The sequence below is a fragment of the Calypte anna genome, chromosome 3, assembly GCF_003957555.1.
Source record: "Calypte anna isolate BGI_N300 chromosome 3, bCalAnn1_v1.p, whole genome shotgun sequence".
In the NCBI taxonomy this organism is placed as follows: domain Eukaryota; kingdom Metazoa; phylum Chordata; class Aves; order Apodiformes; family Trochilidae; genus Calypte; species Calypte anna.
In genome coordinates, this window is record NC_044246.1 from 89,262,835 (window position 1) to 89,282,971 (window position 20,137).

Sequence of the window (20,137 nt, forward strand, 5' to 3'; positions counted from 1 at the left end):
GCATGCACCCAAAAGGAATCATGAGAACACCTATAAACTATGCCCCCTGTGCTTATTTCTTGCTCCCTTTAAGGGAAAAATACCTTCCTTAACTTTTTGTGAGATTTTAGGGTGGGGACTTGATTTGGGAATAACTAATATAGTCACAAATAAAATCTGAATTTCTAAAGGAAATAAACCAGCTGTTTTTAAATGAAGGTGAAGTAGTAGCAAAATTAGGTCTTGTGATTTTGTTTGTTTGTTTGTTTTGATCCACTGTCTTTCTCCTTCCATGATTCCTTCCAGGATTCCTGTATCCACACATCTGCCAACAGCATTCCCTATGGTTTCCTCTGATGTGCCTGAGTTGCCTGAGCCTGTTGTGCCCTCTCTGATTTCCCCTAAATTGCCATCTGTATGCCAGGAAGGGCTGTGCCATAATGGAGGGACTTGTCATCCTCTCTCTCTGCCTACTGGGGCCACCTCCTTCCAGTGCGACTGCCCGCTACACTTCACTGGTCGGTTCTGCGAAAAAGGTAGTCATGGTTCATTCTTTTTCTGTGAGTTATGAAATACAAGTCTTAAGCCTCTTTGGAGCAGGAAAAAGGGAAGAGAGCATCATAATAATTGTGTTTCTGTGCTTTTCATTGCAGATATTGTTGGTAACTCAGGAGCAGATTAATTGAGGTGTTCAGAATAATATTTATTTGCTGTGCAAGAGGCTTGATATCAGTCAGACACACTACTAAGAGTTGCAGACTTAAGTTAATAAAAAAATTAACTATTATTTGTTGAAATTATTAATGTACAGTATCAGCGCATGTAATGCAACATACTATTTCAAAGGCAGAAGGAAATTAACTTAAAAATGAGAATCCCTCAAAAGATTGTTTTCCATTTCCACAGCTTATTCCTTTTTATAAGTTAGATAATATATTTTTAAATGTTCAGTGTTAAAATTGAATTCTGTTAGTATTTTCTATGCATTTGGCATTTACATAATATTTGCACTTGCTTTCAATGTATGGGAGCTGTGCAAACTGCACTATAAAAAGGTGGAACCTAAAAACCATATTCTTCAACAATAACATATTTACTCTCCATTCAGTGTGTATTTCAATTAAGTATGTTCAGTAAAGTGTTTGACTTATTTACATACCTTTTATGTGCCAGAATTCACTTCTGTGTTCCAGAGAACACAGTTTGAATCATCATCATCTGCAAAATTCTGGATGGGATCAGGTTTTGGCTTTGCCAAGGATCATGCCAGCAATAAGCAATATTAAATTTAAGCAGGAGTTTGATAGACTTGCTGCAGTAATAGGCCATATGAGTGTATATGCACAACTACTCTTTTGGCATCTTGCCTGGACCCCCCTGGTGCCTTCTACCAATATCTGATTGCTGCCTTTTTCTGACAGTTGATCTGTCAGTCTCTACGATTCTTCTAAGCTTGATGTTTTTAATGAAAAATGACATAATCTATGTTTGAATCATATTATCTGGGCTAAGTAGTTACCTTCCTGTGCCATGGACTTTGGTAGAACTACCTTCCAGTGCATTGACTGAGACATCTGGTTTTGAGCTGCTCATTCAAAAATACATTAACCTGACCTCTTTTTTTTCTGTGCATCTTAACTAGTACAGGCCTGGTCAGTTCATGAAATGGGATGAGCTGACTGTCTTCTAATATATTTCCAAGGGAATTTCATATTTATCTTACCTGCATAAATTAAATGGTGCCCTTCTTTCTCTTTCTCTGACTGATTCAAAAATCCTGTCTGAAAATATGACTAAGTTATGATTATCTGAAGAGTAAATTAAAAGCAGGGGATTATTATATTAAGTCACAATTTTAAATGAATCTCTGATGTTTAGGACTGAAGTTTTCTCTGTTAGACACACCTTTAAAGATTCTATTAAAAAAAAAAATCAGAACACAGGCTTTAAAAAAAATCTGAAACGAGTAGCTCCTTTGAGAATATAACCTCAACTGTATAACCATATCATCTTTTTAATGGTGGATGTCTAGTTTCCATGAGATATCTTTTTCTTTTTTCTAAAATGGAATAGATGCCATTTGCTTTGCTGAAGCTTGCAGGCATGCTTGCTGATGAGAGTTTAACTGTGATCCATTTTTCTGTGTAGGATGTTTTTTAATAGTTCTGGCTCTGGAAGAAGAAAATTTCACTTTTTTTTTTCCCCTTTGTGCAGAGATGACAAATGAAAGAGTTCCTCTCTGCACACAGCACTGCTTTTACCATCTACAACCCCACTATGCATAGAGGGAACAGCTTCTGCTTACTGCTCCCAGGTCATCCAGGGCTGCTGGATGTGACAGGCTCATTGGCAGCTCACTGGGGCAGCTACAGCTCAGGGCCTGTGCTGTCACATTTTGTGTATATATAGAACAGGATCAGATTTAATGATTTCTGTATTTAGTAGCTGAACATTAACTAAAGCATAATATGATTTTATGTAATCGATAAGATTAAAATATCGATAAGATTGATAAATTTAGCATAATGAGACCAGAAACTTCCCAACTAAGCTACCATTATAAACCTGGGATATTCAGGGATCAGTTCTTCAAGAACTCTATATAGAGAAGTGATAATTAAAGAAGCCAAGGATATCTGTAATCATTTTATGATTTACTATAAATTTTGCAAAGGAGGAAGTAAATTATTATGTATAGAATTCAGAAACTGTGTTCTAGTCAAGCAAATTGTCTCTTGACTTTTTAGCGATTGTTGTGATCTTTTAAAATCATGTAATTTATACCTGTGCATTTCACTAGTATGGAGTTATTAATCCATCTCAGTGTTCTACTTTATATCTACCTTTAACCAAATTTCACCAAGCATATATATCATACACTCAACTGGCACAGTAAGAGTCAGCACAGGATACTACAGGGTCTTATCTACAAACCCTGTGTAGACATCTTGGCTTCACTAGAATGTGTGCATTCTCTTTTTTTCCTGTCTAAGTTAAGATACACCACTTAGTTTCTTGCTAACTACTGCATATTTCTGTCAGCATATAAAACCATCTTCTAGAGTGAAAACAAGTGAATGACATTATCTCAGTTATGAGGCTCAACTTGATAGTGTGTTATATAATGCAATACTGTATTTTCCTATTTGATTGTTCCTTAACTAATAAGGTCCAGCAGTTTGTGCTGCCCTTACAAGAAATATGTTGAACTCATAAGTGTCAGTATGGATACATAATGCCGAGCCAGTTTATTTTAATTCATAGTGTATTTACTTTAAATAGTAAAATATTTCTGAAATGTCCTTAAAACAGAACTTTGAAAAATGGGAATCTATCTCAATTTTTCTATGGAAATATAAAATTAAGGATACACATGAATGTATTTGCTAAATTCACATTTTCCTTTTTTTAATTAAAATTTCCAAAGTTATCTGACACTTAGAAGTTGCTACACACTTTCTTTAAAAAACTCTAACTTTCAATTCAGCCTAGAAAATTTGCTGCCAGTGTAAATTTAATCTGTATTACTGCACATTGAGTGCTAGGTCATACAATAGAAAGGGAGGGTAGATAGGGAATACAGTGAAAAGTAGTGTACTCTGAGCTACCTTTTTTAATTTCTGAGTAAACAGTTTTTTTACTTTATTTTGAAGTGTATCATTCTTTCTTCCATGAAACAATTCTTTCTTAGATAAGCTGTTATATCTGCTTTATTGTGAAATCCCTACACACACATGGAAAAAACATAATGCTTCAGCTTTAGCACGAAAGCAGATGGCTGTCTATTACTGTAAAGTTCATAGTGATAGGTTTGGAACATCACTGTCTTGCTTGTGAGGGAAAGTATGTCCCTGACTGTTAATTATAAGATTAACATTTTTAAAGTCTCCAGAATTTTTAGTAATTCTGTAAAAGTTTTTTAAATTGTTCAATAAAAATAATATTTAAATGTCATGTGTTAAACCCAGGAAACCTGTTTAATTTTATATATTTCCTGTGTATATTATGTACATTACTTAAAGGTCAACGCCTTTGAAAGGCTGCAAAACTGGGAGTAAAATGAGAGGCTATTAAAGGCATTTATCTTGCAGCAATCCCACCTGGAGACTATGCTACATTTTTTTTCCCTGAGAAACAATTGTTGAATTACTAATTTGTTGAGCAGTATATAATATCATCCCAAACAGAGGGTTCTTTTACTATTGGCTTTTCTTGAAATTTTTCCTAAAAAATTTAACTTGTGTCATTCATTAGCATCATTCATCTTTGACATTTTTTTTATTTATTTATCTGTGCTTGAAAATAAGTGTCATTTGTCCAATTTCAGTGATTTCAGACATCTGTAGAAGCATAGAGTTTCATAACTCCTGTAGGTCATAGGTCTTTCTATCCCCCTAATAATGTCTATAGTGTGTAGAATTTAAAATAAATCTGCAAATTTGCATCAAAAAGAAGGATGAGGAACTGGAATCACACACCGAGCTGTGTGTGAGGAATGGCAATTGTGGATTCCTTTCCACATTCGAGTCTCAGTTTGAGGTACCCAGAAAGATGAACAGGATTCTGCTACTCCATATCCCCTGTTTTTCCAGAATTCAAGTTTTCCTTCACCCATTTTGTTCTCCATTGAAATGTTTCATAATCTTGTAGGACTCTATAAGCAGAAAAAAAAGAAAAATAATGTGTTTAGACATATGTATAAACTTCAGTAATTAATTTGATATTATAAACCACAGCTGAAGTCTTAGACCCATGAGACATCTATTGATTTTCCACAAAATGCATTTATTTTTGTATGCAAAGATTTGACATGACCTCTATAGCATTTGGGCTATATTGGAAAAAAGTAGTAAGCTTCCCCTTTAGATTTACAATGGTATTTTAGAGGATAACTTTAAAAATTAAGAACACAGTAGGATAGCTTAGAAAAAACAAAGACTCAGCCACAACTTAAATAACTTGGCATATTGGCTTCAATATACTAGTTGCCATTATAGCAATTTCAAAGTTGTGTGTAGGAAATAGCCAGCCATTACCTGTTTATTTGGTACAATAAAATTCAATAGAAGTACTATTTTGCTATGCAGTGCAAAAAGGAATTATCTAAATGAACATAAACATTCTTCTCTGCCCTTTTGCTCAGGGATATAATCTTGCATTTCAATATGAGACTGGGCAAACCTTGTGAGGTGTAATTTGTTAGCACTTTGTAACTGCATTTTACAAGTAATCTGATTAGCAGCACAGTCACCTGGACTTAGCAGATGGTGCCTACTTTTTTTCTTTCTTACATCACAAAATAATGGAGAATTTATTAGAAATGTCTAAAATATCTCCAATATGATACCATCTTGTTTTATTACTTACTATGTACCATTTTTTTAATTTTTTGTGGGTTAATTTGCTAAAGTGTTTTTGAAATTGAAGGAAAACAGGATTTTGAAGGACACAAGCTGGGTGACATGGAGGTGGTGAAGCAATTTTCAGCTAATCTTTCTTCTACCCTCTTGAGCAGTTTTGCAGAACTTTACCACCTCAAAAGCCAAGTGCCAATGTAAGTGAAATTTAATACAACCTAGTATGTTTTCATTTAATTTAGACATTATGTCCCAGATCCAGTGGAGTGTGTAAGGTTTACATATGTTTAACTGTAAGAGTTCAAGAAATCTGTATGATTCATGTGCTTAATGTTCAGGATGCAGGTATTCTGCTACATCAGCTCCTGATGTGCACCCATTCCGCCCCTAGTTTGGTCATTTATATAGCTTATCAGTTGAAACAACAACCTAGATCTTAACCCCTTCTCGGTGACTTCATGAAATTGTAAAGAAATGTTGCAATTTTCTGTGATTAGTAAGAATAGATTAAAACCATAGTTTAGTGACAGCCTTAGACACACCTTAATTTCACCTAGAGGGAAGATAACAAGAAAGAGCAACTTTGTTGAGTTATGGAACATAACTGAATTATAGAGCATAGTTGAGTTATGGAGCTCTTCAAAGCACCAGGCAACTCTAACAGCTGGTGTTCCAGTGTCTGTAAAACTGTTTACTAATGCACTGACACTTTCCCCTAAACCACAATCTTCCAAACAGCTATAGGATCTGAAAGATTACAGTGAAAACAGTTGATAGTGATAGAACCGTTTTAAACAGTTGTCAATTCACTAATGCATTCTCTGTTTTGTATTCACATCCATTCACATCCAGTCATGAGCCATTTAAAATAACTATTGGCTTTAAGTAGTTTTTCAAGATTTATTTTCTCATTTGAACATTATTAAAAAGGAGATAGGTGTAGCATTTTATTGTAAAGGTTTGCATGGATAAGTGCTCTTTAAAGTTATCCTTTTGTTTCTGGGGAAAACAGTTGATAAAAACTGTAGAAGCCTTTTGTCTCCTTATGTCGATAAGACCTGTGAAACGTTGGTATTTCTAACATTAGGCACCTGAATCATTATTTCTTTAATATGGGTAAGAAGAGCAAAATGGACAAGAACAGATAACAGAAAATGAAATAATGGCAAGTTCAGAATTCGTAGGAAACAAGCTTTCTTCTTTTCATTTTCTGCTTGAAAATAGGAGTATAAAAATGTACTGTTTCTAAAGCTTGTAACCTATTCAGCTGCTAATCTCCAGCTCCTTAGGGTAAGTTTTCATTCAAAGATAACCATTGTTGCATAGGTGAAAAATACTTGCTTTTTTCATTCTTCTCCTTTTATTGCTTTTTCTGGAAAAACTTTCTTTCAGTAACACCTGAATTGCTGCCATGTTTTCCGTTGGTGCTAAATTGCTCATAATCAAGTCATCTGCGGAAATGTTATGTCTCTCCCCAGGCATTGTGGCAATGCTTATTTTCTGAGCTTGACTCATTTGTGTTCTTTCACAGGAAATACCATGTAATAAAGCAGGTGAGCTATTAAATAATGTCTTTGAGCTGTAGGAAAGAGACATAGAAGACTGGGTTTGCTTTCATAGCACAGAATAAACAGTAGTTAATTAGGCCCTTTACCAATGAAATCATTTGTGCCACCAAGTTAGGATAATGGTATATTATGCTATGTTAACATTTTGATTTCAAGAATGCTGCAATTGCAAGCAGAGGGGCTGTTTCATTACTGGATAGGAAGGTGTGCAACAATTTGTCCGCTCCCAGACCACTCTAAGGAGCTTCAGCTACAAAATACCAGGATTCTCTAGGGAGATCCCACTAAAACATCTTTCTTGTCCATCCTTCCAGAGGGATATTCCAACTGGCAGACCTTTCATGTCACTTCCCAAAGCAAGCGGTCATTTTCAAGAAGATAGGATACTTACACAATTTGGTAGCAGAGGAAATGGCTTTGCTGGAGAAATCGGTTATGCAGATACTCACTGGGGAGTTTCCTGTCCTAAGGATAAAACTCTGATTTAAGGATGAAACAAGAGAAGGCTCCAGGGAGACCTTAGGGCAGCCTTCCCGTACCTGGAGGAGGCCTACAAGAAAGCTGGGGAGGGACTTTTGATAAGCATGTAGTGGTAGGATGAGGGGTAATGGATTTAAACTGGAAGAGGATAGATTGAGGTTACACATGGGGAAGAAATTCTTTAGTAGGAGAGTGATGACACACACAAAACAATTCTTCACACTAAAATAGTAAGGTTCTTAAATGTTCTGTTCAGTCAGTCCCAAACTCTTTCTCACATTTTGGCTTAGTTTAGAAAAGAGGCTAACAGGGGATTGCAACATTGATTAAAATATCTACACAGAAACACAATTATAGCAAGATAAATAATTTAAAAATCAGATCTTAGAAGTTTCTTGTTTGCTAGGGTGACAATTAATTCTTTCATGGACAAGCTACCTTATACAGAGTCCTTCTGGGAACAAGAAAGGGATAATAAGTAAAAGAAGCAGAAGTCACAGAAAGAATGTAGATTCATTAAATCTGGTAGAGTGTTTTGGGTTGGAGGAGACCTTAAAGATAAAATAGTTCCAACCCTGCTGCCGTGGACAGGGACACCTCCCATTAGATCAGGTTGCTCAAAGCCCCATCCAACCTGGACTTGAACACTTCCAGGGTGGGCATGTCTGAAACTTGTCTGGGCAGCCTGTTCCAGTGTCTCATAGCAAAGAATTTCTTCTAAATGTCAAGTCTATATCTGCCCTGTTTCAGCTTAAAACCATTTCCCCTTGTTCTGTCACTTTGTAAATGGTCCCTCCCCAGCTTTCCTGTAGGCTCTTTCCAATACCAGAAGGCCACTATCAGGTCTCCCTGGAGCCTTTTCTTCTCCAGGCTGAACAACCCCAGCTTTCTCAGCCTGTGGAGAGGTGTTCCAGCCCTCTCTGATCATCTTTCTTGACTTTGTCTGGACTCCATGTCCTTCTGCTGGGGGCTCCAGAACTGAATGCAGTAGCCCAGAAGGGGTCCCAAAAGGCAGTCTTTCTTCCCACCATTGTAGTTTCTTTACATTCTGTAATAACAGTTAACAGATAAAATATTCAAGTAATTATATAGCAAAACTATTTGAGCTGCTTAGCTATTTTAGCTTCACGGGAAACTGCAGATTTGAAAGGTGAATTTCTTAGCAGCACAATAGACTTGAGTATTTTCATTGTGCATGTGTGTAAATCAACTATTTGCAGAATGTTTGGGAGAGTCAAAAGCTTGAGGGCATGTGAGGTTCCCCTGTGTTTCAGTGGAATTAGTGAAAATATTGAAGACATAATCAAACAGACCAAACAGTTGAGGCATTGCTCAAACAGAAAAACAAACTACTGTCAGATTCCTGCTTTCTGTTAGGTTCATATTTAAGACAGGAACTGCATAAATTAAAACAACCTTTCTATTTGAATTGTATTGCCCTGTATCAAGAATTTTCTTTAATGAATTCTTTAGCTATATAAAGGTTAAAATAAAAACACTGTAATATAAATAAATAATAAAAAACTGTTGCATATTGAATAGTATGGGAGATATGCAAATATGGGAAATAAACAAAAGAAAATAAAGCCAAGCATCCTATTAGGCTCTACCAATCATAATGGAAATCTATAGGTTCATCTGACTTCAAAATATATTTTCCAGCACATGCCATTTTTCTTAATACTATCATCTTACGAAAGTAATTGTAGCTGTAGTGACTGTTTCTTTTTATTCATCAGAATAATCTGTTTCAGCAACTGGTGAACTTCAGAAAACAGGAATAGCGTAAATTGACAAAAAAATATGACTTTAATATGTACAATTTGGCAAAGTACAGCATTTTAAGTTTCTTTTGGAGTTTGATAGCAGAACCTAGTCCCTGCTGGACACCTCTCTCTTCACAGGCTAGTGGGTGGGGTTTTTTGCAGTACAGCTGCAAAGCAGAAAAGGCCTATGCCTGCACGTTTGTCTGAGGTTTTAATTATGGAATTATTTTACTAGTAAAAGACTCCAAACTAACCATAAGATGGGAGTATTCCTACTAAATACATGTGCACTCTTGTTAAGAGCATAGTAGTTCCAATGTGTAAACCTCTCTGTTTCTGGAGATTCTTATATAGGACTTTTATAGGAATTTCTATTATGTTAATTCTGCTCCTGATATAAAAGTATTTTAAGTCGCTCCAAAAATATTAATGCACAGAAAATATCCAGAAAATCAAGGATTTCCAGGCATTAAAAGGCACATTTCATTAATTGCTCTTTGAAATCCAGCAGGCTGCATAAATCTCTTCCTTCAAAGATTCATCAAGACAGATTGAAGAGAGGAAATGATAAATTCAGTTCTACAGGATCAGAATCAGTCTCCCATTTCTTGACAGTTTTGGAGACCAACCTGGGTGCAGTTGAGAATAAAGGGAAGAATGTCAGCCCAGATTTAAAGCCTGAGCATTTCCATGAATAATCCATATGCTGATGCTTGAGGGTCTGAAGTTAACCCAGAGATGCTGGGGAGGCGACAGATTTTAAAAGAACAGTAACAGTAAATTTTGCCAAAACTGAACACTGTGATCCAAACTAGTGGCTCAAAATGTATGAGGTAAGAGTGACCCTTTCTCTTTTTGTTTTGTTTGTAAAAGAATGTAATTTCACAGGGGTTTAGGTACACTAAGGAAATAAGCCTTTGGAAACTGTTTGATATGCTAAAAAGTTGATGACATAAGGAAAGGAACAGGGAACAGGATAAAAAACTACTACTTTGTTACTGAACAGCAGACAGGACAGATTTCTGAGGCTGTCTGACAGGATGAATCAACACGGAAAATATTTTTGAACTTGTCTAGAAATACAAGATAAAAATGAGGAAAATAGTCTTTATGAAGAAAACTATTAATTGGCACTATTCTTAATCCATCTGAAGATATTTTACAAGAATAAAGAAAAAGAAAGAATGCTAATTAAAGCTCAGAACTATTTGAGGAAGGAAATAAATATTTTATACTTGATATTTGCCACAAACACTTTCAGCTTGTCGTGTTTTTTTCTCACAGATACTGCAGAGGCAGTTTGCTACTTTGTATTTAAAGTGAGGTTTCAGCAGGGACCTTGCCAACCCCAGCATTTGTCTGCATTTTCTGTTACATCTGAACATGCATCATATGTTTTCAGAACAGAGGTGCTCTTCATTCTTTCCTCTGACTCCATAGTGGTGCTCTAAAATATTGCTGAGTTACAGTTCCAGAAGGAGTAGATTAATACTGTACTATTGTATTTCTGTGTCTTATTTTTCACATAACAACCTGCCAAAAGTATGTAGAGCTCTATGCGTTACTTTGTGAGATTACTTGTCATAATAAGTCTTAGGCACTGTACGTTAGGATTTTTATGAGTTTTGGCAATGTCTTCACTTATCTATTCTATTATTTTATTCTTATAACATGAGTAATTTTATGCTTCACTTTAAAAGATGCTTCCTTAAAAAATGTGTTTTCTCCCTTAACATTTGATTCATGAGTCTTTAAGAGAGGATGTAGTCAGATAGTAAAAAAATGTGAGGGAGAAAAACGCTAAAGGAATCTATAGATAGTAGTCTCTTTGCTAATAATACAAATGCTTCTTATTGAACCTGACCAGCACTGTTTATTCTTTTCTTTCTTAATGTTGTGTTACAGACCATGCAATATTGATATTATGCTCTTATTTCTTTTCCAGATTTCCTCCCCCAAATAATAATGAACAGGTTATATGCTATGGTCTGTATATGTGTAATACACAAAAAGCATATAGAAATACTGTATTTCAACTTCATGATAGTTTTATCGTTTTCTCTCTTTTCCTATCACCCTTTCTGCTTGCTTTTTTTTTTTTTCTTGTAGCTCTTACAGTTCTTTGTGACTTGCCAAACCCATTCAGTTCAGTGTGAACAGAAGAGAAAAAGACTGACCTCTACACCTCTTTTTTTATGATCCAAAGGATACAAGAACATCTCGTATCTGACAATTGCTTAACATTCTTACATGCATGGTAATCTGCCAAAGAGAAGGCAGACCTGGTCTGAGGGTTTTCAATCCCTGCTCAGATGGAAAGTGATATAATCTGTATGGTGCCTGTCCAGGCATTGCTCTTTTTCTAGTCAAATTATGTGGAAAACATTCCTGATTTCCAGTCCCTCCCAGTTTAATCTGAAGTTAGCGTTCCAGATACAGCAAAGCATATGTGAGTACGTTGGGTATCAACTACAATACCTCTGAATGAGGCAAACAGGGCCATGTAGCAGTTGCTCAGCTTGCTCACCTAGAACAGCATTTGTTTGGATTAGTCTGCTCCTTTCACTTGAGCCAGCAGGACATGCATTCTGTGATTAGGGTTTTCAGGGTGGTTGTGCCTGAAGGTGGTTGTGGTGGCCCCTGTGGTGGGAAGGTCAGGTCATTCAATAGAGCATGTGGCTGAGACAAGAAGTCAAAGTGAGGTTCTTTACTACTGATGGTTTTACTGAATGCTTAGTAGAAATAAAATTCTACATAAAATACTCCTTCCGTTTTCTCATTGCTTTTATGTGCTGTCACCACACTCTTAGTGTGCTTTGTGGTGCTTTTATTATGATGACAATAACTTTGGAAATGAGAAAATACTTTCTAAACAAAATCTGAATTCATTTATCTCTTGGTAGAAATCTGGTTGCAATTCTCTAGCCTGTCAGATTTATTCCAACCAAGTCCAGCTTAGACTTTTTCTCATAAAAGAGCATGAATGTTTACCTATTGTCACCACTGAATAAAGACTAAAGTTTCTTTATTTTTTGAGAGATGGGGCAGGGAAAGGATCTTTATTTTTGTTACTTCCATTTATGTTTTCTATGCTATAGTTCCAATTTTTTTATTCTCGCAGAAAATGGAAAACTTTGTAGTAGGCTGAAGCTATAGCAGTGTAACTAAATATCTAGTCAGAAGAATAATGATGAAAGGAAAAACTGATAAGTTTACCTTCAGATTTCCTATAATGCTTTTAAATATTACTCTTCATTCTTTTGCCCTTGATGTTTTTGGACAACAGTATGTGTAGAAAAAAAAAACAAAACAAACCAGTATGTTCTCCAATCAGTACTTCATTATATATAGTTGTGAGGTCCTTATTTACTTCCTTTTCTAATCCTGGGATATCTGATCATTCAGATCAGCTGCTTTCAAAAGCTAATATAATATCCCAAGAGCATGAGGCTCAATTGCATTAGCAACCATTGTGATCATCAAAATTAATAAAATGTGGTGAACATAAAACTGAAAATTTCATAGAAATTTGGGGTTTAAATTTTTGTTTACATATCAGTCATCAAAAGTGATAGTGCTAGGAAATGATTGGAGAAGTTGAACTAAAAGCTGAATAGCTTCTCTGCTGTCAACCAGAGATTATTTCAGAAAGTATATCAAATATTTATGTTAAAAGTTGACATTACTAATTACTGTGCTTTACCCATTCTGTCCTTGACCACAAAACTTGTACTTGGCCTATACCTTGTGTTTTTCCACTGGTTCCAGAAGTCCTTCTCTCAAAATCTGCAGTAGCTTGCTGCTTATTTTCATTGCTTTTGTGACCACTGGACCATCACAAAATGATACAGCAGAGAACAGAATCCACTACTCAGCTTAGCTTAGTGCTCTATACATGTCACATCACATCTACAACATGAATAAAGGAAAGGGTGAAAGGATTTAGGAAAAAAGAATAATCCGTATATTCTGAGATGGCCTGAATCATTCTAGCGAGACCACAGAAATGGTTTTCTCTGGTATACATAGTGGATTATGAAGCTGAATTAAATGTAGCAAAGAAGAAAACAAAACAAAGCAAAAGCTCACCAAGGTGAAGCATAGAGAGAGATTAGTTTCCAGAGAGTTTGACTTAAGAGAGAGATGTTTTTGAGAAAGACGATGTCACATAGCTTTACAGCATTAGTTTCCTGGAGCCAACTATTCAGTTATTTCGTAGTAACAGTAGAAGAGGTACTTGCACAGACAATGTTCAATATAAGGGAAGAAATCACAAAGGCAAATACACTGAAAGAAAAGTAATATGGACTGTCACAAATTAAAGAATGTGACTTTCTCAGTCAATGCAGAGTCTATTTGAGGAAACAACAATCAGAAAGGAAGTGAAAAGAGCATCTCCTCCTCCATCCCCAAGGAAATCTACAATAATTCAGAGGCAAAAACCTTTTTTGCAAAAAAAGCCTTTTTTGGGGAGTAGCTCATGGAGAGAACTTCAGGACACTAGCAGCAGTTCCATGCATGCTCTGCAAGAAACTGATCTTCCAGTACGTATTTTTTTCTATTGTAGTCCTACAAGGTCAGTGCATGATAGAGAAATTCATGCTATTGAAATTGAAAAATAAATCTCTCATATATTCTTGAATTAGCCTCAGACTCACTGTAGTACTCTGGATTTGTTTCCACACTGCAAGTATTGCTGCACTTTCCTCTATAGTTTTTGTAGGTTCCTAACAATGTGACTGCTCACCAAGTGATAATTCTCTTTTCCATTCGTTATCTAGATGGGGTTTTTTTTTAAATGTCCAGGATGGTCTCAGGGAGATTCTTATTTACATCTTTTTTAAATCATGGGGTTACTGATAATTCAGATCAGCTGCATTTGAAAGCTAATACAGTATCTTAAAGAAGATAAAGCTCAATAAATTAGCAGTTACTGTAATCTGTCAGGTTTCACAAATTAAATACTGAAATATATCTGATAACAGTCAAGTCCCACAAGTTCATAAAAATTCCTTTCTGGTAAGAATCAGCAGATCACCCAGAGAGGTTGTGTTTTCATACAGATAGCTTTATCTCCATACATGATGGTCAGCAAAGAAAAATTTATTCTCATGAGAATGCATGGGAATAGAAACCTTAGATTGTGGAATTGGTTAGATTGTGGAAGCAGGTATTTCTGATTAGCAGTTTTAAATCCACAGGCCAGTAGTATAAGACCAACCACAGGTATTCCATGTGTTTTCAAGGATCCTATTTATATGTTTCACAGAACACAAGTCTTCAGTTTTATTGCTCTGAAACAAACGTGTACATTATCAGTGATTTTTTTTCTTCTTTCCTATCTCAGAAGAATTTTTTTTTTCCTCAAGGGAAAGCTTAACTTTGCTTGAAATTTAAAATCTCAGCATATTAACATTCAGAAATTATACTGAGGTTTCATTTGCACTGACCAATTTTCAAGTATATTATTTCTATATATCATTACTATAAGAGTTCATCAAGTATCAGTAATTCATTCTTGGCAACAGATCCTATTTGTTATTAAAAAAACAAAGTGCTTGTCAGTCTAGTAATTACATAAAGGCAGTTTGCCTTAGTTTTAATGGAATCAGTTGTACATGTAATTAAAAAGTTCCTCTTGCTGCAAGTTTCCTTGGTTAATGGCTGATATGAAAGAAAACATCCCCATATAGGGTGGGTATTCAGCATAAATTCAACACATTAAGAAGCCTAGAGTAGCTTTGGTATGTGACTTCTCTTGAGAAAAATCTGAAGTTCAGATCTTATCTGATTAGGTAGAGGTTTCCGAATCTTGCAGTCAGAAGAAAACCCAGACCCCACACTGTGTTGCATGACTTGCTAGAGTACTACTTCATGTTATCATAACTTTTATCATATTATAGTCCAAATTATGCTCCTGTTATTAGTTTCTTGAATTATATTTTGACCAAATGCTGTGTGATTGCACTAGTCTGTGCCTGTCCATGTGATCAGAGACAGATGGACATGATCTAACTTCATCTGAGAAATCTCTGGTCTTGAAGCAGCGTGTGAAGAAATCATAAACAATGTGATTTTATTAGCATGGGAATTCACACACTGAGGAAAATTGCTACCATCTGTGTGCATTAGTGCAGCATCATGCATTTAAGACCAGATCTGATTCATACCCTGCCAACTTTGTAAAAAAATTGAATTAGTAACTGTTTTTCTGCACAAGGTCATGCAGATAGGCCTCTGTCCATCCAATTGCTATCTCTGGAAGACCAGAAAGGCCAACGTTTTCATATATGGCTCTATGTCAGAGGTTTCTGATTATAACAGAAAATAGATAAATATGGCAATTTTATTATATGCCATATTCTCCATCTACAAGAAAATGGTTTGTCTTGAAGGTGACCACACTGCACCACATCGTATGTTCTCTGACTAACTCATCAGAGCTTCAGAACACATAACAGAAAACCTTAGCAGACAAACTCACCTCCTACCATATGTGGGATATCAAAGGGGGATATCCAAATATCTTTTAAAAGCTTGGGCTTAGCTTTAGCTGTGTATATATTTAGGTTTTGATTAGTTCCTAAAATATGGATGTCAAGCAGGATTCAAACAGTTGGTTTCTAGAATTCAAATCCTTAAGAGTTCCCCTCTTCAGTGTCCTACTATTCCACCTGAATTTATAAATAAAACCCCACCTTTTACAGAGTTTATAAACAGATTTCTTTTTCTTCATCAGAAGGTAATAGGACCTGCAGTATAAGAGATACTCCTCAGGTTATTTCTGGAGATATCCCAGGAAGTATCTGATATCAGTCATACCTCAATACCTTTCATCCTAGAAAGTTTATTAAAGCTGAAATAGAGCAATTTGGCATTTAATTTGATCAAAGATCATTTGGCTGCTATTAGTTTCACACTTTTTTCAAGCTACTTTCTCCCACCCTCCTTTAATGCAAAATTATTGGAGTTTTTAATTAAAAAGGCTAAGTGTTTAAACCAATTAAAGACCTAGTCACAGCTAGGACCTTAGTTTAACATTTTTAGCCTATGGAGATGTCTTAATTTAGTGGCAGCATGATCCTTAAAAGATGTAATACTAAAATTCACTTGTTGTTTGTCAAGAGCCTGTACTTCTGAGCTGTGATGGCACTTTCCTTGTCTTCTATCTTTACAAGCAGTTTCTATCTAAGTTGCTGAAAGTAATAATGGAAATGCATTTTAATGCAAAATCATAGTGTATCAGTACTATTACCTAATTTTTATCCTTTGTATGCTATAAGAGCTGGTAACAGCTCTTGCATCTTCAGTGTTTAGTGTGTTCTCGTCTTCTGTCTTCATATTCTGAAATCATCCAGATCTTTGCTGGTGCTCTCTGCAGATGTCTCAAAAAGGAATGAAAGGCAAAGCTATCTGAATGCAGTCTGTTAAGATGATTTTCATCTGAATGAAACTTCCTATTGAGTAGTCTGTCACTTAGAAGGCACTTAGCCAGCACTCCCTGGTATCGCTGGAGTACATATGCAATTTGAATATTGATACAACAGCTGTAGGCATCTGTTTATAATTTTTTGAAAGCTGCTGTCATTAGATCGTGAAGAGGTTGAGGCAATACTTCTTATTTGTGCTCTCAGCAGAGAGAATATGAATTCTCATGATGCCTTTTTCAGGAGAAAAAGCTCCAAATAAATCTTCAGCACTAAATACATACAGTGCGTTTGTGTCAGAAGTGGAAAATATGAGTAGGCAATACATTTTGAGGAAGTACCTAATGTGAGGTGATTAAGTTCACACTTTCTGTTACATACTTCAGAAATTATGAGGAAGTTATCTCATACATAATTGAAGTTATGTGGATATTTTAGCAGTTATTTATAAATGTGATGTTAACTCCTGAACATCAGTCCTAGAGGAAGTACTGCACAAATAACAACTTCTATGCATTACACAATGAAGTAATTTTTACTACATTTCACAGAAGGAGAATGTTCAGTTTTATGTACACAAATGAAACAACTTGATGAAGAATTTGCTATAATAAATATGCAAATTGAACTTAAGTAAGACGTTTAACTAAATTAGCACTTAGAAGTCCCTGGTATTCTGTGATTTACTTAGAGAGAGCTTCAGCGAAATTTAATATTACAATGTTAGCAAAGCCATGAAAACTTCTGCCCATGAGAACAAAAGTCTTTAAAGTTTAATGAGAAAAGTATTAATAATTGTCCCCAGCTACTTTACCCCAAACTAGGGTAAAGTAGAATGGGAAACTTGGTGTGTTTTGGTACTATTGATTATGGCCTCCTAGAATACTTCGTTACCAGCCAACTATGCACATAAATGCATTAGAGTTCTGGGATAGATCACTCATTGTGAAAATTGGCAGTTTAATCCCTAAAGGCAGACAGGGTGCAGAGCCTAGATGTGTGTGGTCCCTTGGTAACATCCCGCTTGCACTTCTACTTCTTTCCAGATAATTTTGTTACAGACTATAAAGTATTCTATTGATTGAGCTCCGAAAGTTGTAAATGTGATTTATGAGCTATATTTGATTAAAAGTGTAGCTGCTTTGGGGGACACAGACATTTCTTCCCCCTTTGTCTAATGCCGTAAATCACTTAAATCCATTGCCCGAGAGAGTATGCCCTTATAAAAGACTAGTAAAAATGGAAAGTTGCCTTGGAAAACTAGGTACCAGAGCTTTATTTTAACCAGAATGCTTGGGGGGAAAAAAAAAAAAATAAAAAGATAAAGCATGAGCATAGAACTAAAACTCTGCAAACGTTGTTCACTGCTAGATATACTAATACAGTTTTCCCAGCAATTTTGTAACTACAACAATTTGAAGAGAGTGAAGTATAACTTGCCAGAAGGCTTAGTAGCAAAGCTGTCACTCCTGGCATTGTCTATTTAATTATACTTTTGTTTGATATACAGAGGTATGTATCCAGTTTTCAGGAAGAAAGCAGTATCTTCTGAAAAAAGGCAGAATGTGAGAATAGCTTTTAAGCAGGCAACAAATTTTCCCAGCTTACTAGAAGCCATGTATTTGGCTTTCAAATTGTTTACACGTGAAGTAAGAGGTGTCGACAGAGTTTGGACATGCATTGCTTTTAAGTTAGAACCAAGTGAACATAGAGTGAAGGTATTTGATATGTACTGGAGTCCTTAATGCTACTTAGGATGAGACATTTTGAGAGTGGCCACATGACTTATCTCTTGTGGCTGATATCTAGTGAGGTTCTAGTGTTTCATTTTAAAAGAAAAATATCTCTCTATCATCAGCCTATAAAAACTCCCTAGGGCACTTGCTCTACCAGTTTTCTTTAGAAAGTTCTGCATGCAAAATATGACTCTTGTCAGTTGATGCACTGAGCTTTAGTAAAGGAGTCTAAAAAATATCAGCAATAACATTTAAAAACACCTCTATTTCTAATTAATTTATATATAAAATGTGTCATTCCTCAAGTTATACCTAGGTTGCAGTGATAGTTCCTAGTAGTGACAGCTACTAATAGCAAACTAGCTGTGGTAGCATTGAACCCAAACTGTAACTTCCATGCATAACTCTCTCTCTATATATATATTAATTGTATGTAGTTACATGAATGGAGCCCCTTCTTGTGGATGCACAAAGGTGCACCTCTGTGAAAGCAAGCTTTAGAGATTAAGTTTCTTCTCTTAGCTCAGACTTAGCAGCAGCTTTAACCAGTGTTACTACATTTCTCACCATAGTTTCAAAATTGAAGTCCCATGGAGTTAATTTCCAAGGCCTGAACACCCTTTGCTCTTCCGATATAGAGGATTGCATTTCTGATATGAAGCTAAAACAAAGTCTCACTCATGGAACCATAAACTTATAAGCCTTCTATTCTAATAAAGAAATACTTGACTGAAGCTCTAGAGTGCCCTTCATTTACTTTATAGTTAATTAGTTTAATTTTGGTACCTCACTGCTTAATAGTAGAGTTTGTCTCACATAACTCTATTTACAACATAAATGACTATCTGAACTAGACAGCCTAGATTCATTTAGTGAGTGGAGAGAAGCAGGCATTTCTTAGGCATCCATTATCTCACCTATCTAAACAAGTTCAGAGGATTCAGGCATTCAAATATGCCTATTTCTACGCACTGACTAGAGTATTCATGAATAACTCATACTGTGTCAGATGAATGTGAGCTTAGAAAGGCAGTCAGCTAGTGCCAACAGCTAGGACAGGAATCAGAATCAGGTTTTGTTTTGTTTTGTTTTCAATTGTAGGCACTAGCAGGTTTTTTTTTCCTTTATTCTTGTGATAGTTACTGTTGCATTTTATGTTAGCTCTTGTTACTAAGTTTCAAACGAAGGGACACTTTTTACAGCAACAATGGCTTAGGTCATCCAATGTTTCCAGTTCCTCCAATATTTAAAAAATATGCTCCTCAATGATAGTTTGCATAGATTTTACTCCTGCAGCTACTTACCAGCTTTCCTGCCATGAAAAGTCTGTTTTTAATTGATGAAGAATGTATGTTGTGGTTTTGTGTATATCCATCAAATCCCAACTTAGCTGCATAGGTACTAAGATACTTCTTCCATACTGCTAAGCTCCAAGCCAGCTGTAGGCAACTAAATACCTTACAGGTCAATGCTTTACCTTTATATAATGGGTTTATATATTTATATAGTGGATACTGCTTCACTGCAGCACCAAAACTACAGTCTCATTTGTTCTAGACTCTCTGTAAATTCTCAGTGGTTCTGACTTGAAACAGCACTGTGCAGAACAGTTTTCCGACACTTTTCAATGTCCATTAGAAATGGGACAGCAGCTGGTTCAGTTCTTTCTTTCTCTGCCTTACCCTGTGCTTGTGTATGCAGTGCAGCTCCAGAAAGTGATATCATTTTAAAATCCTTAAAACTGAAGGGTTTTTAGAAGTAACTGTTCTATCATTGCCTTACATGCTTGCTTACTTGCCTGTTTGGATGCCCTTTTAATCACTG

At 35.7% G+C, this 20,137-nt stretch overlaps 1 protein-coding gene across 1 annotated transcript in view; it reads left to right on the forward strand.

Moving 5' to 3' along the window:
* EYS (eyes shut homolog) overlaps positions 1–20,137 on the forward strand; it is a 709,634-nt gene that overhangs the window by 522,110 nt on the left and 167,387 nt on the right. The window contains exon 35 of the mRNA XM_030447573.1: positions 286–515. Within this exon, the coding sequence (XP_030303433.1) occupies positions 286–515 (230 nt within the window). The remainder of the gene's footprint in view (positions 1–285; positions 516–20,137) is intronic.